Source organism: Sander vitreus, chromosome 1, assembly GCF_031162955.1.
Source record: "Sander vitreus isolate 19-12246 chromosome 1, sanVit1, whole genome shotgun sequence".
NCBI classification, from domain to species: domain Eukaryota; kingdom Metazoa; phylum Chordata; class Actinopteri; order Perciformes; family Percidae; genus Sander; species Sander vitreus.
This window is the reverse complement of record NC_135855.1, coordinates 22331080-22359007: the sequence shown is the minus strand read 5'-3', so window position 1 is coordinate 22359007 and position 27928 is coordinate 22331080. Positions and strand designations below refer to the sequence as shown.

Sequence of the window (27928 nt, the reverse complement as noted above, 5' to 3'; positions counted from 1 at the left end):
AAGGTGTCTGTGGTGAACTGGTGGAAAGCCTGCCGTGTAGAGGGGGCTAAGGCCCTGGCAAAAGACACACAGTCGGGCCAGGAGCTATCTGAGACACAAGTAAAGCTCCAGCAAGCAGAGCAGGCGCTCACTGATATGAGGGAGCAGGTCTGCCTCCTGCGAGCCTCTCTAAGATCTGCACAGGAATTTGTCGCCGAGCAGAAGAACAGCAGTCTTCATATCGACAAGGGAACCAACACTGAGAGAGAAGAACCTGACACAGCTGTGAAGAAGGTTGTGAAGGATCAGAGGGATGCAGCGGTGGCCACGGATATTACAGGTGAAGCTGCCTCAGAGCAGGAGCAAACCCAGCTTCGGGTGACCACAGACTGTCTCCTTGAGACCCTCCGAAGGATGGAGGCGAAGGTCAACAGCGCCCTGGAGACCGCCAAGCTGGTGAGAGAGAGTGAGCAGAGGGTGAGCCAGGTGAGAGTGAGGATGGAGAGCATTACTCGGAGGGTGGAGGAGGCTCTGGACCGAGCAGGCTACACTGACGAGCAGCTGAACAGTCTGGAGGCCCGGATCACAGAAAAAGATCCAACTCAGGTCTGTCTGTTTTAAAATCTGTGTTTGCTTTTCAAGACAGTAACAGTGAAAGCCAATTGTAGTTTATTTAATTATCCTGATTTCAAAAGGTCACATCAGTTAAAGTAAGAAGTATGTTGATCTGCTAAAATGTATGTCTATACATGTTTGATTATATCTTTATTTAAAGTGCTCATATTGTGCTTTTTGGCTTTTCCCCTTTATTGTGTTATATATCTTTTTGTGCACATTATAGGTTTACAAAGTGAAAAAGCCCAAAGTCCACCCCAAAGTCACTTACCATCTTCCAGAGAAAACGCTGTTCACAAACTGCTCCAAACAGCTCAATTGTAGTCCAGCTTTTACTTCCGCCTAGCTGCTAGCACGGCACTCCCTCATACTCTGCAACTGACAAGCTAGCAGTACTTTCTGCGCATGTGCGACTCACAACAAAGATGCTACAGAAGTGAGATGTCTCACTCTGTAGCTAAAACAGAGAGCTCAACACACAGGGTGAAAAGAGGAGCTGCAGCAATGTGCAGTACAACAAATATATGGTGTTTTCTGAAAATGAAACCACATAAACCTATTCTGGTACAACCTCTAAATACAATTATGAACCTGAAAATGAGCATAATATGAGCACTTTAACTAAATTTCAATTAAAATGATACAGAAAAGCACCAACAAATTATAAAAACATATTGTTTAAAATGAAATGTACTGTTGTCATGTGTCCAGAATTGAGTCAGTATTTGACAACATGAATACCAGGGAACTAAGATTTTAATTTATAATGTAATCCAGATTTCATCTCAAACTACTCCATGTAGATGTTTTTATATTCACTCCAGTGGGAACACAAACTGCCAGAGTAGACCGTGCTGGTACAGTATTAAAGGTTTCGAGTTGAGGTTACACCATTTGCACTTGCATTTACAAAAATAGAGGAATGTGGTCTTTTAACCTTTAATAATACACCATAATTAAATTGTTCATTATATTTTCTAATATTACATAACTAGTTAAATGTAGTGGAGTACAATATTGTCTGAATTGTAGTGGAGTATTACTTATTAGTATTACTAGACTAGAAAAGCTCAAGTAAAGCACAAGTACCTCAAAATGGTACAGTACATGTGCTTAGTTGAATCCCATTAATTAATTAATTAGTATAATTTGAAATGACCCGAGGAAGTAAAACTACGACGCATTTCAAATAAAATAGCAAAGATTGGATAAAGATTAAAATAACCCTAATTTTGTGTAGCAGAATTTCAATTTTCTTATTTCCTGCACTGGTGATCATCTCATGACCAGTCGGAGGCAACTGATGACCCTGTGTGGGGTCTCGACCCCTGGGTTGGGAACGACTGTTGCAAGGGAGTGTGCATAAATAAAGGTTTAATAGTTTATTAATATTAATTATAGCTTTGGGAGGGTTTTTCAAGTTCACATGCAGTCATTGGACTCAAACAAACAACAAACAAAAGAAGAATAAGACTTCAACCTTACATTTACTGTATAGTTGTAGCACTATTATTAATGTAACAATAGTGACTTATATTTTTGACATAACATAAATTGTAGCTCTACGACAGTTGAACACATGAAGTTGACTTGTTGTCTTTCTTAACGTCACGTGATCAAACTGTTTGTACTTTTCTGAAGTCTCCAGGTCCCAGTCTGCCTGCTGATCCTGGAACAGATGTGACAGGCTTTACGGCCGATTCAGATGTGGAGCCTGAAGACGGAGACGGTCCTCCTCCATCTCCTGTAATCCCAGAAGTCAGTGAGCCGCCACAGCTAACCATGAATGGTATGATGGCTGTATTACAGTGTTATCGTGGTTATGGGGTACACTGTGAGACACAGATGAGTTAAAGCTACTTCCTTCTCTGATGGTAACCCCTGAGGATGTCTGAAAATAGTCACAGTAGATATTTACATTGCACACAACAGCTGGTACAATAAGGAGGAAAAGAGAATGAGCTCTGAGGGAGTGTATGTTATCTATCAAATGGGGCCATGGGGAAGATGAGGGAAGGTCAGAATGTTTTTTTTTTAATGTAAACACACTGAGGGTAAGTATTTTTAGCTACATCCCATTCTTAACTTTGTGTGGTTCAGCCCACTTTACATTTACGTCTGAATTGTTTATATAAAGACGCTGAAAAATCTAAGAGTGTAGTTACACTATGCAGGCTTTTAGGTGCATTACAGTTGGGATTTAAAGCTGTGGTAGGCACTTTATTTTTGGCATTGTTGGGCAAAATTTCCATAAAAACCTTTCAGGATATTTTTATTCAAGAGGTTTGAGAGAAAACTATACTTCTGCACCTTCTCTTGGCTCTGTATTCAGGCTTCAGAAAATCTAGCCATCATGGGAGACATTGGCCAATCACAGGTCATATCAAAAAGAGAGAGAGCGTTTCTATTGGCTGTTCTGCGCATGCATTGCCTGTGCGACAAAGAGGGAACCCACTGCAGCTTTAAGAAAAGCAGAACTATTTAAATGTAAATAAAAGAATAAACTTTCCTCAAAAGAATTGGAAAGGCTTGTAGCACAGTTATTATGACAGCTAATAAAGATATAGTTCAACATTTTGAGGAACTCTTTCTTGATGAGGGTTGAGAGTGAAAAGAGTATGTGTGTATTTCTTTAATAACTATTCTTTAAAACATTTTTAAGATTAAAAATATAATTACAGTGAAATGTTTTAATACTAGCTACAAAAATAGGGAAAACACAAATTATGCAGTGTCTGTGTGTGCAGGCCTCATGTTCCAGAAAGCTGCTGGATGTGCACCGATCATTTTGCCATTTCATCACATTTCCAATACGAAAGATTATGGCACATACGTATTTCTAAATTCTGCTTCCCCAGGAAAGAGGCAATTGTTTATATGTGATGTACAGAAGAACTCGGAGCATGTTGAGGTTGCTGAGAACCACTGGGCTGCCTCAGAGGGTGAAATTATATTTTACATGAACAGACAGTAGTCGTCTCCATGTCTGCATGTTTGTTTATTTTATGGCCTTCTCTCTAAAGTTTACATTGTCCAGTGCCATGTTGGCTTGGACTTTGTTTACTAAATGAAGCTGCATACACACCTGTTGCAGCAGGATGATTTTATGTGTGGCACTGCTGCCATGAAATGTGATATACTGGCATAACTGTACCAAGATGTGGATGGTGTATGATACAATCCAGTCATTGTTAGTGTGAGGAAGGTTTCATCGTATTTGGAGCTCTCCCCGCAAGCTATAGATGTTAACATTACCTCAAGAATACTGTACTTCACTTTCTTTTTTTCATTTTTTTTTTCATCATGGACAAGACATTTTTTTTTTTCATCATGGACAATTAACATTAGTGTGATGTCAAATGTGCCAGATTTAACCAAAAGGTTTCATCTGCAATCCCTGAACGTGTTAATGTTAAGCATCAAAAAACAAGCAAGCCAAGAAGCAGACAAAACGACATCAAAGCACATATTTTAGGATACAGCGTAAATGAAAAGAAAACTTACAACAACATACACAATATGGCATATGGTAATCATAACTTTACCAAAAAAGAGACGAGACAAAACATCCCAAAGGACTACACAGAGGCTTTGGGAGGCTTTAAATCAGCTAAATGCTAATGTCAGTTTGCTAACATGCTCAAATGACATCACTAACATGCTGATTTTATGCTGATGTTTTCTAATGTTTTAGCTAATGTGGGCTTTTAAATGTCTGTTAGTGCTGCAGGATCCATGCTAGTGTTTTGGTATTTTCTATGCCATCTAGAGTACAATGGAGTACTCTGCCTCCTTTTTTAAAACTACTTTATATTCCCTCTTTATCTACCTCACACTAATACATTAATATGATATAATACATACACTTTAGGCACATCACTGAAACATCAGGGATCAAACTTGTTTTTAGGCTTTATGTTGCTGTTTAAAAGAAGACACAGGCAGGTTGTGTGATAAATAAAGATCCGTTGGCCACTGAATGTAAATCATTTAGAAATGCAGTGGGTGTCTAATGTGTGTGTGTGTGTGTGTGTGTGTGTGTGTGTGTATGGTTGCTGTAAACAGTCTGCTCCTTCATGATTGATTTGTGTTGAGGTTGAAAGCGTCCAGGAAAAAAAGACAAACAAAAGTATATCTGGCAGTGTCTGAAGTAAAAAGTAACATAGCTGCCAAAACACTCCGAGAACCTACTCTACATCTTTGTCACCTTCATCTTATCACGCACCACTTCAGGTACAACCTTTTTTTCTCAATGATTTGCATAATGATTTATGAAGTAAAATCTGGCTGTGAAATGTTGCATTACTCAAGTAGTTTTAGAGTCTGATTTGTGCTTTTGTGCAAGAGTCAATTCTTGGAAATGGCACCATCAAATAAGCAACATAAAAGCAGTTAGGTGGTGTTGTTTTTTTATCTGTATCCTCGCCTATTTGAATAACACTGGTTCATTTAATTACCTTTATCTAATCCAATTACCTTTAGTAAAGTGCCATATTGCTACTCAGCTCTAATGGTGCTCTACATAAAGTCACTGTTATTTAGCCCTTTGCTTGGTATCACAATATTACTGATGTTTTCCTGAGAGCGCCTAAAGTAGACGACACAATAGCCTTTACTTGGGCCAAGAGCTTTCAACCAGCGGATCAAGCACCTCATGTACTCGAAACGGTTGCCAGGTTATTGTTGCCCCTAGTTATAAAGGTGGACGGGGGCTGAGATACTTCCTGAAATGAGTTACAGTACTTCAGATGAATATCACGTCACCAGCATCAACCTCACAGGACTCAATTGATCTTTTCCCATTTGTTTTCTCATTCTAATTCTCTCTCTCTCTCTCTCTCTCTCTCTCTCTCTCTCTCTCTCGCTCTCTCTCACACTCACACACGCACACACTCTCACACACACACACACACACACACACACACACACACACACACACACACACACACACACACACACAGACTTTTTTTTTTTTTAAACTGTCTCATGACATTTGCATTGCACATGTTTTCCTGTTAAATGCAAATCAACTGTTTTCACTGTCTGCCTGTGCTCTGGCTCCAACAGGTGGCACAGGACAAGGCAGCTGCAGCACGGTAAGACTCCTATCTGCTCCACTGCAGTAAAATATGATATTATTTCTGTATAGGCACGCCTGTTTCCCTTATGTGTTTGTATGTTTGTGTGTCTTTTAGGTTTTTTGAACTGGCTTGTTAGAAATGTTAGAACATTTTTTTAACAGGATGCTGATTACCAATTTTTTTCGAGCTTGCCAAAGATAAAGTGAAATCTGATTTAGTGGTTTGGGCATATGTGGAAAATAATTAAATTTTGCAGCACTTTATACTACTATATACTTCTACTCCACTACAATTCAGAGGTGAATATTGTACTTTATACAATCACCCCCCAGCTGTAAGCAGATATAAGGACATTTTAATGTACAGTATTTATCAAAAATGATAACTTGTATTATAATAAACACTTATATGCTTACAACTACATTTAACTATATATAATATTTTTAATGAAATATATACTTCTTATGAATGCTAAATAGATGTACATAAAGTTAAGTGTTACCCTTTTCAGATTAAGATTTTACATAAAAAAACATCATCTCATAAAATAAAATAAAACACAGAATTTAACCAGTGGCTCACAACATTTTCGCTCCGTACAAAAAGAGCAATAAATACTTTGGGGACCTTGTCACTTTTCAGATACGTTGTTAGCAGTTCCACGAAAGAGAACTTCTCCTTCGAAACTTCTTAACTGGTTAACCGTTCGTGCCTCAAAAGTTAAATCAGCAAATATATAACAATAAAGCAAAGATTCTAGAAAAGTCCAAAGAATTTGTACAGATTTGTGTATCAGAATGTTGTTTTTTCTTCTTTCCTCTCCCGTTGATCATCTCACAACCTCTCAGATACATTTTGTATCCCTCTTGTGAACCACTGGAATAATCTACTTACCTATGAAGTAGTTAAATCGACTTACACCTCAATCAGCTACAACAGTAAAATGCTACTTACATGTACACATTGATGCATCAGTATCAATAGTCTAATAATGCCATTTATGATAATATGTCAGTTACAAAGGCCATTTTTCTGCAGAGTGAGTACTTTTTCTTTGATACTTAAAGTATATTTCGATCATATTTTGATTCACTTTCACTTCAGTAAACTGTAGTTTACATTGTTGTACTGGTACTTTTACTTTAATCTGAATACTCCTTGCACCACTGGCTTTGGATAAAACAACACAACCCCAATGCCTAAAGAAGTTAAAAGAAGATTTTAACTCGAGTTGAACTAAACAAGAAGAACATCTGACTTTTTTGCACAAATTGCTCCTTTGATAAACTGTTTCCTTCACATTGTAGCACTTTAGATTATCGATTCACGTTAATTCACACTGTGATGCTGTAATTTGCTGCGAACATCAGCTGTGTTCCTCCAAACAATGTGACTCTGTGCTGTGCTATTTTTTCTCTGCAAATTCTGGATGATGGCAGCACTTAATACCCAAATCTCTCACCACTAAAAAGTAGCACAAATGGTGCAAGGTTTGACAATGCAGTTTACCAAACAATAATGATATAAATAATGACTTCAAGAGCTCCGAAGTGGATGCGTGGATTCCTCTTAGGCTGCAGAGTAAACACAGATCGGACGGACACAAAATCTATCTATCTATCTTATCTATCTCTCACAAACATACCCTCGCATACAACAACACTCAAAATGTCCTACTGCTCCCACACTATGATTAGAGAAACAAAACAAACCCTGCAGAAAAAATAACATTCTTTTCTAACTTTCTTCAGGTTTTAGTTGAGGGATGATCAGTGTAGCAGCAGCTTGCGCACACACACACACACACACACACACACACACACACACACACACACACACACACACTTCACAGCAGCCCAAAGAGGCATACAGAGCCCTTCTCCTTAAATGGTCAAAGCTCCCAGGAGTGAAAGAGAGGCTGCTGCTGAAAAAAGACAGGGAACAGAGGGGACGGGAGAAGGAAGGAGAAGCCCTGAGGATAGAGGAGTTTTCTGAGGAAAAGGCTGAGAGTGACAGTTTGACTGTGGGAAGTAAGTCTGAGTTTGAGTTGGAGAGATCAGCGGGAGTGAGCGTGTTTCACCACAGCGCTAGTGGTGGACTCAGGTAACGTGCATGCTCTCTGTGGACAGGTTCAGAGGATCGGCTGCGTAGAGCTGTGGGGTCTTAGTGGCTGATGGTTTTAGGTGGACACAGGAGATGCAGGTTGAGCGCCATCAGCCCTCTGTTAGGGCCTGTTTAGCTGTGTCAAACTTGTGCAAGAAGGTGTGCTTTTGGACTTTTTTGACAGTTGTCGGTCTGACTTGTGGCTTCTAGGGGTGAGTTTGCATAATCTGTCTGGAAATGAAACTCTGTCTTCTGTCTTCTTTGTGAGTGATCATTTTTTAAGTCAATGAATTTATCTACCCCCCCCTCACCTGACTTTACATCTCTCTGTGCATCCATTTTGTTCTGTTTTTTCACACTTCCTCAGTCCTGTTATCTCATATTGTGGCTCTGTAGCAACCACTTCCTCTGCTGGCCTTGTAGTCTGTGCTTCACACAACCAAATTTTAAACAAATCTGGCAAGAGGGAGTGGGCTTATGTAACAGAGGCGGGGAGGAGGGTGCCGGTCCCCTCGTCTCCCACTGAGGGAAGAGACAGCTAGGCCTGGCAACAATGAGAAGTTAATTCTGACTCTGACAAATACGTTTCATTTTAGAAGATGAGTGTATACTATAGGAACAAGATTGTCCTTGAGGAACTGTGGTGCAGGGGCTGTCTGTGTTCAGGCTTGTATGTTCTGTCCTGTTCCCCACAGGAAATAATCTAAGTGATTCAATTACTCTGCAATATTTATCTGTAGTTTCATGGTCTGCGGGGGAAACGATCTGCAATGTCGAGCCTCCTGCAGTGCAGGATGGCATCTTTGTTTGGGCTGAGTCAGTATTCTGTTCCCCAAATGAATTTGCAAGCTTGTTTGGTTGCTTAGTAATAATACAATGTACAGATATAAGCTATTATAATTATCTTTGATTTATCTGTTGTTCTTCTTCTTTGTCAAATTATTCATCTCCTTATTTGACATATTTCTAGGGGATAAAAACAACTGTTACAGCAGCTGTGGAAAAAAAGTAGAATATTGACGAAAGAATTAAACAAGTGTTTGCATAAATAGACATTAAGATTGTTAAGTCAGTCACGACAAACACAGGTGGTTGTTACCAAAGCCGCCCTGAACTCCAGGGACAATTAGCTAATCAGTTTGAAATATTTTGATGACTCACTCAACCTCAAAGCTGACCTCTTTTGCTCTTTGATAATTACAGACGACTGAGAAGACAGTTCATGTGAGAATCAGATTAAATTAAATGAGCTTTTAAAGTATTGAAACATCTGTAATAAATGCTACTGCAGGCTGAGAAAATGGAGTGAATTTCATCCTGTATGCCAGTATTCTTGTAGTCAGGAAATATGCTCGCTGGGAGACAGTTAAACAACCCATTTCCTCCCCAGTGACTCAGTCTTTCTGTCTCTATATGTTCTCAAGAACTTGTCGTGTTTGTGATGACACTGAACAGCACACTGCATATTCTGTCCCTGAATTCATAGAGGATTTGTTCTTATGTAAAGTGCATGCCATACCTCTAAAATAACAAATAATTCATCAGACCTTTCACTCGCCTACACGCCTTGTTCATCATCTGCACTGGCAGTAAAAACACAGCCACATCTGTGCTGGTCATGCATATGTAAATCTTTCTATTTTTGGTGAGACCAAACATTAGCATCCAGCACAGTAACACCTGACAATAGTCTGTGCAGATAAGCTTTTCAAAGGTTTAAATCTGCTCAGCTTAGATTTGCATAAATGTGTTACTAAAAAGGGAGGAGCTGTGAGGTCAAACAATGATTCAAACAAGTTGCACACATAATATTTAACTGAATTAGGTAATGTTTCTCTTTAGTTTAGTCAGCCAGCTTACTGCCACAGCATTGATGGCAAGCATTAGTTGGAATGACAATTTGTTACTTGATTTGTGAATTGACAAAAAGATTAATCTGCTACAATTTTGCTATTTGAATAATTGTATAATAATAATTTTTTAAGCGAAAACAAAAACAGATTCACTGGCCACAGCTTCTCAAATGTGAGTATTTGTATTTGCTTTTAAAATACTTGTTCATATATTTATTGACTGGGATGGCTGTGCATGAGTGTGTGTTAGAGTATTAATTTGTCTATTTATTACTTTTAGTAATTTTATATTCAGGTACGGCACAGCAAATTTTGTTAATGTGAAATGACAATACAGTCTATTCTATTCTATTGTAGCAATAAACTAAATATCTTTGGTTTTTAAACTGTTGGTCGGACAAAACAAGACATTTAAAGACGTCACTTTGAACTATCTTTTCACATGACTGAATTATTAATCAAACAATATATCAAACATATTTTTTAGTTGCAGCCTTACTATATGCAGCATAGCACAGGCTTTGTTTTTGCTTTGGGAGAGATTTGAACATAAAGCTGACTGTCTATGATGAATAAAATATTCCAATAACATATATTGGCATGGACCATATCATGGGTTCAGATGCCAAACGTTTACATTGTACTAGCTGATGCTCCAGCAATGTTGATCATTAATGTCAAGATGCTGTGTGTCCACTATCATGACTTTCTCCTCGTAGCTAAGTGCTGCGTCAGTTTGTTTGCTGTTGGCTTTCCTCTTACAGTAATCATATTTTATATATCGTATCTTTGTATAATTTTCTTCAGTCTAAGAACAATGTTTCACTATCCTTAAAGCAACATTGTATAACATTGTTATTTTTTGCGATTTGGTGCCCCTACAGTTTCAGAGTGCAATTCACTTATATACTGCTGTCATAAATATGGACAGCTGTATATGTGTATTTGTTATGATTACATTACTTATGATCAAAAACTAGCGAATCAACAACTTTGCTAACACAGCCAAACATAAAGCACTTGCAACAACACATCATACCCACTCGCCAAAGTTACATAGTGTGAGAACAGGTGTTCGCAGTGGGAATGACAGAGACACCATTCTCCCTATTACAAGTCAGTGCAGCATCAGTTATTTTGAAGCTGTTATTTAAAGGTAAAATAGTTATGTAATGTTGCTTTAATGCATATTTTTCTCTTCCATTTCCCCAGTGAAGTAAATATGTTCCCAAACTTAAAGGTGGTCTGTGACATTTTCTTGTAAACAAACAAACGCTATGTTCACTTTCAGTGTTTCTCACCATACATTTGCAAAGCAGATTGTTCGTTTCTTGGCGTCCATCTATAGATTAGTGGAATAGCATGCTGCATCAACAGCAGGATGTGGAATAAATGTTTCATGACATTTTCCACTATAGTATTTAATGTTTACCTTATATTCTCACTGGAAATGAATCCTGGGAGAATTTTGTTGCTTATGTAACAGCCTGTTGGGAAAATTAGCGTACCCACTTTAGTCTATTTTGGGAATTATTTATGGTGTCTTATCTTTTTTTAACTGCGGTTAGCCTGAAAAGACTTCCTTCAGAATATCACTATTCATGTGTAATTCAGTTGTATTTTTTTTAAAGATCAGCTGCTAATGTTCAATTACTCAGGAAGGAAGGGTTACCCTCAACATTTACTCTGTCTACTCATGCATAACATACATGTATTTGTGTCTTTATGTGTGCATGATCTTGCAGCTCCAGGAAGAGGAGGAACACTTCCTGCAGAGCTCTCCCCTTGAGCAAAGTGATCATAACTCAGAGGAGTCCTGTGCTGCCCCGTGCACCGCTGAGGGACCTTTTATTTTCCCCCACACCCGTTCACGGCCCCCACTGCTCCCCGCCATGCCCACACTGCCAGAGGAAGAGGAGGACTCCCCTGAGGAGCTGGACAGTTCTTCCAGCTCTCCCAGTACAGTGAGTGTCATTTTTTTGTACCACATATTCTGTTTTTGGAAAAAGCATGTGAGGCCATAAAATCTGACACTGAATAATCCATTTGGCTCTGTTGTGGAAATTCTATCAGTGTTGCTACTGAAGAAAAGGTTTCTTCTTTGCCTTCAAAATGCTGCTGCCAGTTTTGCAGTAGAATCATTTAATCAGTCCTCTTCAACCACAGATTTGTTTTACTCCGGTTACAAATCCTCTTTGTGGTTATCAAGCTGAGGCTGTGCTGTGCTGAGAAGTCACAAATGATCACAGCTACTAATTCTAGTTACCATATCAGCATTTGTTTTGACTTGGTATATATTTTACTTTTTTGGCTTTATATTCATATTTTTGTGTTAATCTAATGTTTAAATGTATCTGTAATTCCACTAATTCCTGGCTATTTTATGAGTCTTTAAAAGGCCACTTTGCCTGCCTTTTAAAGTAAATCATCCATGTTATAGCCATTGCTGTAGTCTTTAAAAAGATGTGTGTTTGGTGAATACTGTGTTTCTATAAAATATCAGCTTTAAGCCCTTTGAGGCCAATTGGTGATTTGTGGTTTTGGGCTATATAAATAAAAATTGACTTGACTTCAAGATTTAAAAAATAAAATGTAATTGAATTGATGATTGTGACATTTTTTGAGATCATCAGATTGGTTCTGATAGGACCTTGGAACTTTGGCAAGTACTCCTCCTGTCAAATTGAAAGGGTCATTTCACCCAAATTAAATTTAAATTATTTTTAAACTCTAAACTCTCTGCATGGCTAGATACCAGTAGAAGTAAATGAAAATGAAATCTTTTTCTCATTTGAGTTAACTGACCCAAGATTAGAGATATTTATTTTTCTGCAACAATATGAAGAATATCATCTTGAAGAGGTCAGATTCAGACTTTGATGCAGCAAACATCCTGCAGACAGCAAAGTGTTAAACAGTCTGAGAACATCGTCTTCCGCTGCACTCGCTCATAAACACACAGGCTAGATAAGACATCTCTGCAGAATGTAATGAAGCTGTGTAATCCAATCTTCATATGCCAACACTATAAAAGAATCCACCTTTTCTACAGCACAGTTGTGGCCTTTCTGCAGATTTACCATCAGAATAAATCCTTTTATTTGGATTCTAGTGCAAAGATAAGCTGAGAGGAGCTCTTAGGGAATTAGTGTTTGATCTCAGTCTATGTTTACTTGCCTATACTGTACTTACCTTTTATGGTTAGACAAGGATTTGGGATTTTATGAAACAAGAATTGAACTAACTATTATTTAAGAAGATTTTCAAAGTTTTTCAAATGTTTGAAACTGTGGAGTTGTATAATGTGGCGTGTGGCTCTGGACAGACTGCGAGCATCATGGGAGGGGCAGGATCTAGCATTCTTTGGAGCTTGACCCACATAAGAGACTAAAAGTCAGAATGTCTCGGGCTCTGCAGCTTTGATTTTGACCATTCATTTTTAAAAGTCTAGTCTTTTGTGAGTCCCCCAACTTTATGGAAGTGCAGTTATAATTATATAAACAGATTAATGACAAGGTTCACATTCAACATAATTTAGTGTTGAGTGTTGATCTGTTCTTGTTCATTTTCACTTGGGGATATTCTGACTGATCCTTAAAGTAGACATATCATGAAAAACTTTATTTTTTCAGTGCTTTGTGCACATACATTTGGGTATATGGAGTGTTTACCAACCCACAATCTGTGAAGACAACCCAGTCAGTTTTTTAAAGGATGCTTATATCAGAAAACATGGAATTCAACATTCAGATTTGTCTCCCCTTCCTATGTCACATGCAAGCTCCTAGTTTTAATACCTTTATTATGTATTAACATTGTGCTAATGCATATTCATAAACAAAGCAAAACATATGTATTACACCTATGCCAGTTTTGCTGTGCTTTGTTTTATCTTTGACATGTTTGTATGTGTTTTGGTGTTTTTTGCACAGTCTACACCAGGCGAAAGTGGAGCTGTCGTCATGACTGCCCCCACCATCGTCTTCCCACAGCAGGCTACTATTGTACAACAAGATGGACGTCCTCTGGAGCAAACCAGGTAACTGCCCACCATTTAAAACAGTGAAATAGTTTTCTTTTTTTTGGGCTGTAAACGGGGACAACATGTCCGTATCATTACTGTTTCCTCTCTCTCAGGCCACACAGTCCCAGAGCTCGCCTGGCCAGAAACTCCTCTGGAGGACCCATCACCACAGTTGGTGGGTAAACCCTGTACACACACACACACACACACACACACACACACACACACACACACACACACACACACACACACACACACACACACACACACACACACTGCAGCTGTAATTGTTTAAAGATAGCCACAGCACTGTGAGAGCTATTTTGATGTTATCATTCGCAACATTTACTTTAGTCCAGCGCCAAATTGAAGTTATAGATTGTTGTTAAGTGGACATTTGTACATTTGAAAGATTTGTCTTTCCAAGCATGAGTAAAACCAAAATAATGCCCTGATGCTGTGAAGTTACCCAAGAAGCCTCACCCCATTTCGACTAAGATTGGTCAGCGGTGTCCTGAGAGAGGAATCTGTCGGTGTGTCCTCCCACATGCCTGAGATGCTTGTGCAGCTTTGATTACTTTTGATGTTTAGCTTGTAGCCCTTTTCTGACGAGAGGAGGAGATAAAAACATCCCTGACTTGGCCAAACATTTATCACCTGATTTATTGGCTCACATAAGATAAGATAAAATAAGATAATCCTTTATTAGTCCGACAACGGGGAAATTTGCAGTTTTACTGCAGCAAAGGGGATAAGTGCAAAAACAAGAGGCATCAGTAAAGAATGCAAGATATAATAATAAATATGTAAACGGTAAAAAAAAAAGCACCAGAAAACATAAAAAAACCAAGTGACTGTACCAAAGCAGTAAAGGGAAAATATAATTAGTAAACAAACTGAAAGGTTGAATACACAGTATTCATTTTATTGCACAGATAAAATATTGATAATGATTTTGCACAGATAAGTAAACCTTGATATTGCACGTGAGGGAGTTGTCAGTTTTGGTATGGACAGCCTACTTGGGGCAGTGTTGATTATAAAGTCTGACAGCAGCAGGAAGGAAGGACCTGAGGTATCTGTCCTTCACACAGCGCGGATGTAGCGGCCTGTCGCTGAAGGAGCTGCTCTGTTCTCTTCTTCAAATACAAAAGAGCTCACAGACTTTGTTAACCTCTTGTGCCAAAACATTTCTTCTTCTACAAAAAGTTTTTTATTATTTAATTTAATTAATTAATTTATTTTTAAATCCTCATTACCTGATGTTTGAACAGGCAAGATTGACATTACTGTTTGTCTATAACAGTTAACTGTTTGCTTTTAACTGGACATGTTATAATAAATATGGGGGCGACCTTTAGCTCACCTAGTAGAGCGTGCGCCCCATGTAGGCTGAGTCCTTAGCAGCGGCCTGGGTTTGAATCTGACCCGTGGCCCTTTGCTATATGTCATCCCCCTCTCTCTGCCCCCTTTCCTCTTGTCATGTCAATTAAAGGCCATAAAAGCCCCAAAAAAATAATCTTGCATGTGTGTATGTCTATTGTCTTTCTCAGACAGCACGGGTAATGTGATCGACTTGGTGAAAGATCAGCTGCCGGAGCTGCAGCTCTCTGAGGAGGATCGACAGAAGAACCTGGAGCTGCTCCAACAGGCCAAGAAGGTCAGCGACCGTTTCCTGACACGCCGTGGCCGCCGCTCCCTCACTGACTCACCCACAGGTAGTGAATACACAAACACACACACACACACACACACACACACACACACACACACACATACACACTGTACTGTACATAGCAGATCCTTTCTCAAGGTGAGTTGATTGTTGTCTTGGTGAGTTTAATTTAATTTAAAAAGATATATTTTAGGGTTTCTGAGCGTTCTCTGGTAAACTCATTTGCCTATAATTGATTTAGTTTGTTACTTTAAAAAAGGTCACATTGAACTCAATCAGTCATGTGTTTAATTCACAAGTTGTTTTGTTTTTTCACAGGTCCGTCTCCAACTCCAACGCCATCGTCCTCACCGTGTTCATCTAGAAGCAGCTCACTGACTCTAGCTCCTCAAACTGGTAAAGTACTATTGAAATATTTATTTATAACTTTTCTACCCCATTTTCCTATTACTTTTTTGTGAGAATCATTTTGTTGGTTGTTTTCTGCTCTTTCAGCTGTAGAGGCAACCCATGTCAGCTCACAGTCGGTTGGGCAGGTAAAGAAATAATTGTCATTTTTATTTCTAAAACACAACATTCACTTACGATGGCATGAGTTGTACTGCAGATATGTTCGATGCATGCTCACTTCCCCAAATTAAAACTGGCAGTGCTCATTTTATTTCCCTTATTTGTGTTTTTAAATGGTCCAAGTAATATTTATTAACACAAGATGGTTTGCTATGTTGTTCTCTCTTGTAGCATCGGGAGGTTCCTTCTTTACGAGATCAGCCTGACGTAACGACCCAGGATCAGGAGGTCAGATTCACTTACTGTGTTTCTTTTTATTTGCGAGTCAACTTCCGCGCACTGTCAACATGAAGAAAAAAAACGTTTTAATACCAAATTTTAACTGACTTCTATTTCAAACTTTTTGAAAAATTGTTTCAGCCTCTTAAGTTTAAAGATGTTTTTAATCTTTGGTCCAGACTGAAAAAGTCTCAACAACCGTTGGATGGATTGCCATGACATTCTGTACAGACATTCATGCTCCTAATCCCAATGACTTTGAACCCCTCAAACGTTTCACTTATCTCGAGAAATATCTCAACATCTACAAATACAAGATGGAGTTGCACAAACTTTTGTACAGACATTTATTGTTGCCTGATGAAGGTGCTGATAGTGTGCAGGAGTTTACTACATTCTTCATCAATACATGGAATTGTAATTCAAATACTACAGGTTTATTAATACAACAGAAATGCTTAATTTATGAATACAAGTTATTGTCTTGCTAACCTCAGGGCAACAGACTGTTGGTGGACTGGAAGCCCTCTGAGAAGAGGAAAGTGTCCTCTGGGACTCTAACACCCCGTTTTGCTGTTCAGAAGGAGAACTGTGATCCTGCTGTACCTAAGAATCCTCCAGCAGTCGGTAAAGCAGATGAGGGACCTGGTCCAGGCCGAAACGCCACCCAGGCCCCGGCCACAGGGGTGGCCAAGCCCGTCCCCCAACCCCCTACTCAACAGGCTCCCTGTACAGCAGAGATCAAGACGATTGGGGCTTTCCCTCCGCTGATGAGGGCTGTTTCCTGGGATGCTGTAGGCAGCCTTAATTCTAGAAATGGAGCCCCGAGTTTCCCTCCTACAGCGGAGGACACCTTCTCAGACAAGCCCAGGGATGCTGTCTTCAAGTCCTCAGGGTACAAGGACCTCCCCACCCAGCAGGGGAGTGTACCAAAACTGTCTAAATTCAGAGAGGTAAAGCATTGGTTCAGCCTCTCCTGTAAAATGTTGTGTAAATGCTTCGTTCTTTATTCTGTCGTTCTGTGTGTGTGTGTGTGTGTGTGTGTGTGTGTGTGTGTGTGTGTGTGTGCGTGTGTGTGTGTGTGTGTGCTTGCGTGCGTGCGTGCGTGCGTGTATAAAGGAGCACAAGCTGATGCGTAACCAAAGCATAATGGGATCCAAGTTACCAGACCTGAGTGAAGCTGCTGAACAGGAAAAAGGTAACAGTCCTTGTTTTCCCCTGACGTCCCTATAAGAGAGAGTACTTTCAGCAGTACATTCAGCAATATCGCCAAGGGTGTGCACTTCCTGAATCTCAGGGAAAATCTGTTCCAGTCAGAAAATGATGATGATCTGTTCTTGTTTTTTTTCCCTCTGTGCCACCCATTTACTGGCAACCTCATAACTGTGTGTATGCTGTTTTCATTTTCCATCAGCAGATGGCATGATTGTTAAAGCATGTGAGCCAAAGATGAAATTATGGTTTTAGATGATTTTATGTATTGTGTGTGTGCTGGGAGACTTGACTAGACATTTGAGAAAGCCAGAGTGAGACTATTTTACTTTTGAAGGAACAAATACGCCTTCTTTTTCTTACAAATGAAAAGTTGAATTTATTAGAAATAAAACGCAGCCTTCTTCAATCAGTTAGGATGGCTAATGTTAGCAAACTAGATACATTTTGCTGTCTACAGTATCTGACATTACTGAATCAGTTTACTGACTTTACGACTCTTCTTCACTTGTGCTACTGTTACGCTACATTTCAGTATATATTATACCTGTAGTTGCCACTTGTGGGCAAAGTGGCTGCTATTAAGGGAAAGTGACATAGTCTCACTTTAAAGACGTGTGGTTTTACGCAGACTGGCACATAAACACTTGAGTCTTGACTTTAAAACCGGTCTCAAATGCCTTGAGACTTGAATCAAAACTTCTCTGGAAAAAAAGACCAGTGAATTCTCTTTGGGACTGATTTATACAATAATGTGTCTGCAGGTCCTCTAGCTTCTCCAAACTCAGTCAGTAGTAAGGAGGCAAAGGAGAAGTCCGAGGCCATGCCAAACATTTCAGATGTGATGCTGAGAAAACTCAAACTCCACCGAGGTCTACCAGGCTGGTGTGTGACAAACCAACTGCTGCTTAAGTTTACGTTAATCTTTTGCCTCATCAGTCCTGTCTAATCGCCTAAAAAGAACCCTCCTTACATCTTAATTTTACTGTGTACAAAATACTGTATGTACATTACTTACATACTAACATTTTCTCTTTGATTTCGTTCCAGTGCACCCCCTCTCACTGAAAAAGAAGTTGAGGTTTGTATCTGATCTGTACAGGTTTTTGGGGGATTTCCACAGATTATTTCTGCTAAAAATAAAGATACAAAGTCACAAAAACATCCAATTATTCCCTTTCATGACGAAGCATTTAAAGTTCACTACTTTGTCCAGCATGCTACCGTTGATTTAGTTTTCCTGACTGTGGTGCTGTGTTTGTGCTTGTCTGCAATTTAAAAGAATAATTTGTCAATTTGGGAAATACACTTATCATCATAGCATAAAAACTGAAAACAGAGAGAAACTGTTAGCCTGGCTCTGTCCAAGAATAACAAAAATCTGCCTACCAGCACCTTAAAAGATTACTAATTAACATGTTATATCTTGTTTGTTTAATCCATACAAAATCTGTGCTGTGTAAAACCGAGAATTTTCCTGGGGTGGCCTCTAGCTCACCCAGTAAGAGCGTTCGCCCCATGTAGAGTCCTTTGCAGCGGCGCGGGTTCAAATCTGACCTGCTGCCCTTTGCTGCGTGTCATCTCTCTCCCCCTTTCTAGTCTATACACTGTCACTCTATAATAAAGAGTAAAAAAATAAAACATGACAATTTTCCATTTTAAAGCAGCTTATGTGCTGGACTATTTCTTAAACTAGTAACTTCCTGGACTCTTTGCTTTTTGCAAATACCTTTAGATTTTGATACCTTTCCTAGAGCCAGGCTAGCTTTTTCCCCATTTCCAGTCTTTATGCTAAGCTAAACTAACCATCTCCTGGCTATAATTCAATTCAATTTTATTTATAGTGTCAAATCATAACAGAAAGTTATCTCAGGACACTTTACAGATACAGTAGATCTAGACCACACTCTATAATTTACAGAGACCCAACAATTCCCCCAAGAGCATGCATTCGGATCGACTTTTGGTGGGTGGCCATCTGACGTGACTGGGTGGGAGAAAGAGCTAGAGAGATACACAGAAATATGACTCATAGTAATTATAGAAGTGGGTATAATGGAATGATATGATGAACAGTGGCAATTATAGTAAAGATAATAGAACTATAACTAATAATAAAGTAGCAGGAGTGCAGCGTGTAGCAGGGTGGTGAGCAGGACCACGGCAGCTGTTGCAACCACAATCCAGGAGCCACCCCAATCCAAGGAAATCTGTGAGGCAAGAATGCATAAGGACTCCTAGGAAGAAGCTAAGTTAGTAACATGCATTAATGGGACATGAACGCACATAGATGGAGAGAGAGAGAGAGAGGAGAGAGGAACTCAGTGTGTCACAGGAAGTCCCCTGGCAGTCTAAATCTATAGCAGCATAGCTAAGGGCTGGTCCAAGGCAAACCTGTGCCAGCCTATAAAGGGTTGGTAGATGAATCCGACATCCATTAAGAATTATAAGCTTTATCATAGAGGAGAGTTTTAAGCTTACTCTTAAATGTGGAGATGGTGTCTGACTCCACAACCGAAACTGGGAGCTATAGCTTCATATTTACTGTATGTACCGTAAGACATGAGAGTGCTCATCAATCTTCTCATCTATCTCTTGGCAAGAAAGCAAAAAAGTGTATTTCCCAAAATGTTGAACTATTCCTTTCATAATTTAACATTTTAAAAGAGACTAAACTTATTTACAAATACATTTATTTACTACTTAAACACAACATAAAATAAAAAATGATTATAAAACTAGAATTTGCCTCTTGCCATGTTAATCATGGCAAGAGTATAATAATAACATAACATTTTTGTTTTGTTACCAAAGCAGTTGATTACACCTTCGTAGAAAATGGGATGCCTGAGTTTGGCTGTGTTCTGTCAACAGGAAAGTGTTTTTCTATTCCTCATTAGACCGAAGAGACTCAGAGTGATTTCCTGTGGTGAAAAATGCAAACATTAATGACGCTGTCAGGCTTGGGCTGCAGCCCTTCTTACTGCTCCCTCTGGGATGCGTCTGGATCAGGACAGTCAGAGGTTATATATTTCCTCTCAGCCGTGGCCCATGTATGTTGGAAAATTGTGCAAACTGGCTTTGATCAACACAGAAAAATACCATGAGGTCATACGTCAGAATGTCAGCTAGTTCCTCATGCTCGTCTCAGGGCTGATTGATTCTCCCTCACACATTAACCAATAAGAATGCATATTAGTATTACGCAAACAACCGCACTGACTCTCATTCAGCCTGTGTGTGTGTGTGTGTGTGTGTGTGTGTGTGTGTGTGTGTGTGTGTGTGTGTGTGTGTGTGTGTGTGTGTGTGCGTGTGTGTGTGTGTGCGTGTGCGTGTTTGCATGTGCGCATGTGCGTACTGCACTGTGGAAAAGTTTTCTATGGATTCCTCTGATTATTTCTCTGAGTTGGTGTGTTGCCATCACCAGCAGCTCATCTGTATTTAATGTGCTGCCATTCTGAGTGTTATATTGCAGTAACTTCCTCCCCACAGAATGCTTTTATCCAGCTGTCACTGGCATTTCGTAATGACAACTACACTCTGGAGATGCGGCTCAAACAGGCAGAGAGGGAGAGGAACCTGACAGAGGAAGACACAGAGAAAGAACTAGAAGAGTTCAAAGGTGCACTGAAGGTCAGCCCTCGAAAAATCAGCAGCTGACATTAGGTTATCTAGAATTCCCTCTGGCTTTTTAATGCTAGTTCATTTGTTTAGTGTCCCACAGTAAATTTAAAACACTTTGTTTTCCTAAGAGAGGTGTTGACAAGATGTTGTTTTTCTTTTAGATTACTTCGCCACAGTGGCAAAACCTGGAGCAGCGTGAGGCCTACCAGCGCTTCATTGAGACAATAGCGGTGCTGCACCGACTGGCCACACGGCTCTCCAGCAGATCAGAGATCGTCGGAGCAGTTCGACAGGTGCAGCTATACACATGCAGATGACAAAGCAAACTGAGAAATGCAGGACAGTTAATGACAGAGAAAGAGACTGCTGCATTGTTTAAATATACAGTACATCTTATTGTTTAAAAGATACTGTCTTCTTCAGGATGTCTCGGGGCTAATGGGATGCCTGTTTAGCAGCATTTAAAAAAATTATGGGGAAGAGTTTTATCTGATGTCATGGCTGACCTCGTTCCAGCTAAAACAAACATCAGTTAAAGAGCAAATTTACTGTTTTTTGCAATAGAAAGGTCTTCAGCTATTTATAATCCCAAAACCACTCAGATGAATTACTGCCCTTTTCAGTTTTTTCCTTGCCCATCTATTAATAACAATCTAACTATAGGGCTCTATCAATTACACAGAAAGGAAGGCTCATATAACATTTTCGATCCAGTTCAGATGACTGGAAGTCTCTTGAGTGACTTTCAGTTTGTTTTTTTGACAGCCACATTTATAAATTTTATTTATTTATTTTTTTGGCATTTTTAGGCCTTTATTACAGATACAGTAGACAGCTTTAGACACGCAGCAAAGGGCTGCAGGTCGAAATCGAACCCCTGGCCACTGTGTCAAGAACTAAGCCTCTGTATATGGGCACACCCTCTACCAGGTGACCAACCCATGTGCCCCACATTTATGCATTCTTGAAATGTTAAAAACTGCTTCATACACAAACTGCAAAATAATAATTTGTACGTGTGCTAATCACATAGGGTATAAAGGAAAAGTAAAATATATGAAGTGGGATTTATTGTTACTATAAGGATTTTTCCACAATTTCTCTCCATGTGCTCTCTGCATGTTTCTTACCTTTTTAACATCTATTTTGGTTTTACAGTACATTTTACTGTATGGTCCAGTCACTGCTCTCTTCAACCCAGTTTCCAGTAGCCGTCAGCTGCTTTCAGCAAATAACACTGATAGCATACACTGTATGCTACCTGCCCAGCACCAAATAGCTGACAGGCAAACTTAGCAACTCACTGGTAAAGAAAATTTAGCATAAAAAGACAGATATTTGGGGAGACCAAACCATGAAACCATGAAATAAGAACATGCCAGTTAATATTGGACTTCTATTCATCAGGTGGCCAAAAACATGATGTTAATGGGAAGATAAATTATGTTGTATCTGCTGGATGTGTTAGTAGGCAGTTACTTAGTTAAATAGGTCAGGACTGTGTGTCTGTCAACTTGTTTTGTAGCTTGTCTGTCTCTTAGTGGCCTAATAAACAATTAATTCAGCTTTAAAAACACACATTTACACCCAAAAATCTGATGGAATAAGTCAAATGGATGTTGGACAGTCAAATGTTTATTGAAATTCTGAGTAGAAATATAAGTTTGTTTGTGTAATTTTGTTTTCACAATTGCTTCACAGCTCTTATTGCAAAGAGTAATTAATTCAAAGTCTCTCTGCTTTAAGGTTAGTTAGGTCACTTTCCTGTGCTAATATATGCAGTAGTGCAGTCTTGTATTGACCTGACTTTTCATTGTGCAACAGGAGAAACGTATGAACAAGGCCACCGAGGTCATGATGCAATATGTGGAAAATCTGAAGAGGACATATGAGAAGGACCACGCAGAGCTGATGGAGTTTAAGAAGCTGGCCAACCAGAACTCAAATCGCTGTTACGGAGGGTCCATAGACACTGGAGGTAAGACTGTGCTGGTGACCACATTCAGATCGAGCAGAGGAAAACACATTTTTTTGTTTCATGCATATAAACTTTATTTATCAAGGGTTTGATAAAGCATGCACCTTTATTAGCATCACTGCTACTTTGCTCTGCAAGAATATTTTCACAGGGAGCGTTCCACTGTAACTGTAACTGGTGTTTCTTTGTACGTCTCTATAAAGACGATGGAGTTCCGCGGCCGTCAAGATCGATGTCCCTCACCCTGGGAAAGGTGAGCACTGCAGTTTCCCCAAATGATGTTTTTTAGTGCTGAAATAATTAGTCCATTAATCAACAGAAAATTACAATTTTTTTCATAATTGTTGTTGTTTTCATAATCTACTAAGCACATTCTCTGGTTCCAACTTCACAAATGTGAGGAATTGCTGCTTTTCTCTGTTTCACATGGTTGTATAGTGAATGTTTGTACTGTTAGTCAGTCAAAACAAAGCAAGTTGAAGAGTTTTTTTTGTTTGTGTTGATCTTATAATAAAACTAAAAATCTACAGCCATGCTAGCAGCTCTGTGAGGCTGTGCTTATGGATAAACGTTGATGTCAGCATGCTAATAGGCTTAAATGACAATTACCATCTTGGTTTAGCATGTTATTATGCTAACATTTGCTAATTAGCACTAAACATGTCCTATTTTTGAAGTTCTTTTGTGTTTCTTGTTTAATGTATGAACTTGTCTCTTCTTTCAGTGACATCATCATGCCTCTGTAGATGTAAATGTCCAAAACATTTACATCCTTAATATGCTTATTTTCCATTCTTACCACTGGCACATGTTCTGTCTCCTTTTCACCCGGCCCTGACTAGGCTCTGCCCAGACGTAGGGTGAGCGTAGCGGTGGTGCCTAAGTTTAACCTCCTGAACATCCCAGGTCAGACCCCAGCCACAGCCGGCGCGGGACCCACTGTGAGCCTCAACGTGGGACCCACCGCTGGTGCTGCTCTTCCTGTCCTGGTAGGTCTTCCTGTCCTGTCGGGAAATTATGGGAAATGACATTTAATGCAGTAACACCCACTCTCTCAGATTGACTGCTGACAGAAAATTATGAACAATGGGTTAGTATTTAGGAGTCATCTTGCTTAACTTACTCATGAAATAGTTTGTACATCAATTATTGTTTTATTTTTTATTTCAAAATGAATTAATAGTGTTTTGGAAAGTAAACCTTTTGTCTCATATTGCTGTAATCTACTGGTTATTAGTAATAGTTTCTGGTCCTAGTCATAGGCCAATCCAAGGGCGATTCTAGGATCAGACCTTTAGGGGGGCTCAGCCCCTAATGAGAATGTGACACGGATACAGCGCCTTGCAAGTGTTAACCCCCCCTGCTAAATCAGTAATTTCATTAGCCGATAATCTCTCTTAGCCGAGCTAGCTACTGAACAACAACGTTTATGACATTATTAACACTATGATGGAAGTAAACCTGACATTTTATAAGTCACAATAATAACGACCAATTTGACACGATGTTCTAACATTCAGCAATTTTAGTTGCTTATGTTTCAATTTGGGTTCTAATCTGCGCCATGAAATGACCAACTTCTTCTCTGGGGACTACCAGCGATAAACTTCACAACGGCACTCCTGCCATCCCTCTGACAGATTAGATAGAGACTCAGCCAAAGACGGGAGTCTGGCACAACCACCTCCGATTTTCCAACACTACGTTTCTGTTAACCCTTTCCTTGACTGGGTTAGAGGTAGCATTGGCAACAGCGACACAGGATATTAAACCTGTTTCAAGCCCTTGGAACCTGTAATTGTTTGTCCTCTGTCACAACAGACACGTTCGCAAACTCTAACTTGAATTGCTTAGGCTTGAGCCCCCCTAAAAAGGGTCTAAAATCACCAATGGGCCAATCTATATTAATTTAATATAATTATAGAAGTTAGTATTTACTTTACAGTTTAAGACTTTACAAAATACAATACATAAAAAGCAGTGTTGTTGCAGTTTCTTGTCATGTTTAAGATGTCTTTGAGTTGTTAGCAGTTCCACTTAAGAGACTAATTCCTCACATGGTTTCCTTAAAATTATTATTGTAGAAGGCAATAATATTCTTCCACAATATTTAACACTCTCCTCTTTAGTGTGAAGCAAATTATGTGAAACCCAACACTCCCACAGAGGCGACAGAGCCAGCAGCAGCAGAATGGTACGTACTTTATGTACTGGTGGTGTTTTGCTTACACACACACACACACACACACACACACACACACACACACACACACACACACACACACACACACACACACACACACACGTTTTACAGTGCAGAGAAAGCCCCAGTGGGGTGAAAATAACCCTGACAGCATAAAAAATAATCAAACTGCTAACCTGGGTCGTAACCTAAACATTTGTGCAAAGAGTGACAAAGTCCAGGCACTAGGCTCCAATCATATCCTGGTTATAAAGAGAGCCTGAGTGGAGCCCTCAAGTGTGTAGATGTTCTGCGAGGAGACGAGAATAGCAATAACAAATGTGCAAAGTGCCAGCTCCATTTCTTCACTTTGTACTTGCCTTGCCTGCGATGGTGTCTGTAATGCACACTGCTACTCAGCCAGTACTGCAGTTTATCCATTATTAAACAAGGCCACGGTGTTGTGATGGAACCTAAATGTACACTCTTCTGAGTTTTATAATGCCTGCTGTGTTCTTTCCCATCTGAAACAATGCAGTGGAAAGAGGGTGTCAGGGCAGGAAAGTGAGCCAGCCAAGCCTCCAGTCAACTTAGAGGAGATCAAAGCTGAGATCAGAGCCGAGCTCAAGGCAAAGCTCGAGGAGGAGGCGTATAATAAAGGGTGAGGCCTTCTCTCCTCATCCTTAACTACACACAAACAATCTGTGTGATGACATTGGTGCCCATCATAAATCACCACATTTATGGGACTCATCAGTTATGTTTTTGTTATGCAGATGTATATAAGATGTATATAATGTTAAGCATAGAGAGAATTTAAATACTAAATTCTACATATGTTACTGCCTGATGATAGGACATCAATGATATAGTAGAACATCAATATTATTACTGTATATTGTTAGATATTGCTAGTAAATTTGAACATTTCAAATGCAGCTACCAAGAGGGATTGAGGCAAAGCAAAGTGCTCCAGGAGGAAAAGCAGGAAGAGGAAAATGCTGCAGAGAAATTGCTGGAATCAAAAAATAAGGATGAAGAGAGCGGAAAGAAGAGACGGACGAGCAGTTTAAGGACGAGCAGGTAAACCGAATCTGCTGCTTTAAAAAAAAGAAAAGAGACATCCAGAATGTTGTTCTTTGACAGTATTGACATAAGCAGACCAAATGACAAGTCTCCAAGTTACCTGAATCTCATCTACACCATGACAGTAAACCTAAAGAAAACCTGTCTCCATGTGGCACATCTAAAACTTTCAGTAGTTTAAATATATCAAAAGCTTCTTCTAACAAAACAAATGTGTAGTGCAAATGTAAAGAGGTAATAATCCAAATCAGTATTTATACAAATCTTCCAACTTTTAAAATATATTTTGTCATTTTGCACACCTATTAGCCACTTGCATCATAGATTTTTTTTTTCATACTGGATACAGCACTATTGCCAGGCACTGACATTTATATCCCAAAAGTTATAAATTATAGTCTTTATTTAGCTCTGCAGAGTTTGCATATTATTATACATGAATGGTAAACCATGAAACAAAAAGAAAAAGGTGAAATCACATTTAAAGAAGTAAACTGCCATGTTCATTATTCCAACAAATATATTATCTATTTTACCCATCTTGGAATGTATAAATCATTTCTCAGTTTAAGTAGAAAAATCTTTCTAATACATGTATCTCTTGATGATTTCAAGCCTGATTTTGCTGCAGTAAATATTTAGTTATGTATCTGTCATTTAAAGAATACACATATAAAACTGTTGACAGCTATGGAAATAGTAGATGTACCTTTGTATACTGTATACTGTATGAGGTCATTATCTTCACAGGAGGATGGAGGAGGTCCTGGTTCTTCTTGGTCGCTTTTGTCCCAAGATTCCCTTGAATCGGCGACTTCTCTGGATCGCCCTGACACTGTTTGTGGTTATGTGTCTCGTTATCAGTATTTTTACATTCTTCAGTGACTACTATAACAGACGTGAGGACACGTAAGCAGGGACGGACTTTGTGCGAGGCGATGAAGATCTTTGGACTGAGTGTAGCAGAACAACCAAAGAACCCCAGTACAGAATAACAGAGTCGTCCTCCGTCTCTGTCAGTTTACCATATCACCACACTCACTTGAATCGATGACCCTGATTCTCGAGGGCCAAAGACGTTTTGGGAGGCTTTATGGGCTTGCCTTTGTCAAAGTTAACAGAAAGCTATACTATTGTTTGGATTGAAAAATTTAGAGATTGTTTGCTGCAGCGAGAAAAAAAGATAATGTCTGTTAAGGGACCAATTATATAGTGTGATGATTTATATATTTAAATTAGATGCATATGTAATGATATGTTCTGGTTTGGGTACATTTTGATGATGAATATGGCACTTTCCATTAAATGCCGCAGTAGAAACAGTGTATATTTATCTACACTCTAATGTTAAAGTATGATCTCTTAGGTCCAATAGATAATAAACCCCCCTGAGAGATTTTGAACTAATATTTAATGTTTATGTTTTGTTTAATTTCTATAATGTGTATTTAAATACTTTAAAATATAAGCACATTCCAAAGTTCCTTAAGTGCAATATTTTGCAGTTGATGGTTCTCGTTTGTGCCATTTTGGATTGTGTCATCAGAGCACTTAGAGATTTTCTTCTTGTATGAGAGCACTGACTAAATGGCATGAGGCTTACTTGTATCTACTTTGCACATGTGTGCCTACCTGTTGTTTGTTCTTTGTGTATTTTAGGCTCTGCCACTTCACCTTTAAATAAAGGTGCCTGAGAGATTTTGTATCAATTTCTTTTGAGTAATATA

The 27928-nt window shown here is 39.2% G+C and overlaps 1 protein-coding gene across 2 annotated transcripts; it reads left to right on the top strand.

The window, feature by feature from the left end:
* The first annotated feature begins 86 nt into the window (after positions 1-86).
* On the top strand, positions 87-27899 carry LOC144516734 (inositol 1,4,5-triphosphate receptor associated 1-like). 2 transcript variants are annotated; one of them, XM_078248286.1, is made up of 23 exons: positions 87-585; positions 2236-2383; positions 5662-5690; positions 11377-11595; positions 13564-13670; positions 13769-13830; positions 15209-15373; positions 15649-15726; positions 15826-15866; positions 16072-16128; positions 16701-17072; positions 17239-17317; positions 18096-18216; positions 18382-18412; positions 20824-20964; positions 21117-21248; positions 22780-22933; positions 23137-23186; positions 23776-23922; positions 25063-25127; positions 25654-25776; positions 26055-26198; positions 26952-27899. In XM_078248286.1, exons 1-23 carry the CDS (start codon positions 136-138, stop codon positions 27112-27114), a joined length of 3078 nt encoding a protein of 1025 aa, XP_078104412.1. In that variant the 5' UTR covers positions 87-135; the 3' UTR covers positions 27115-27899. The 2 variants fall into 2 exon arrangements, with proteins under 2 accessions (XP_078104412.1, XP_078104403.1); XM_078248277.1 differs by having other exon boundaries at positions 16617-17072.
* The last annotated feature ends 29 nt before the right edge of the window (positions 27900-27928 follow it).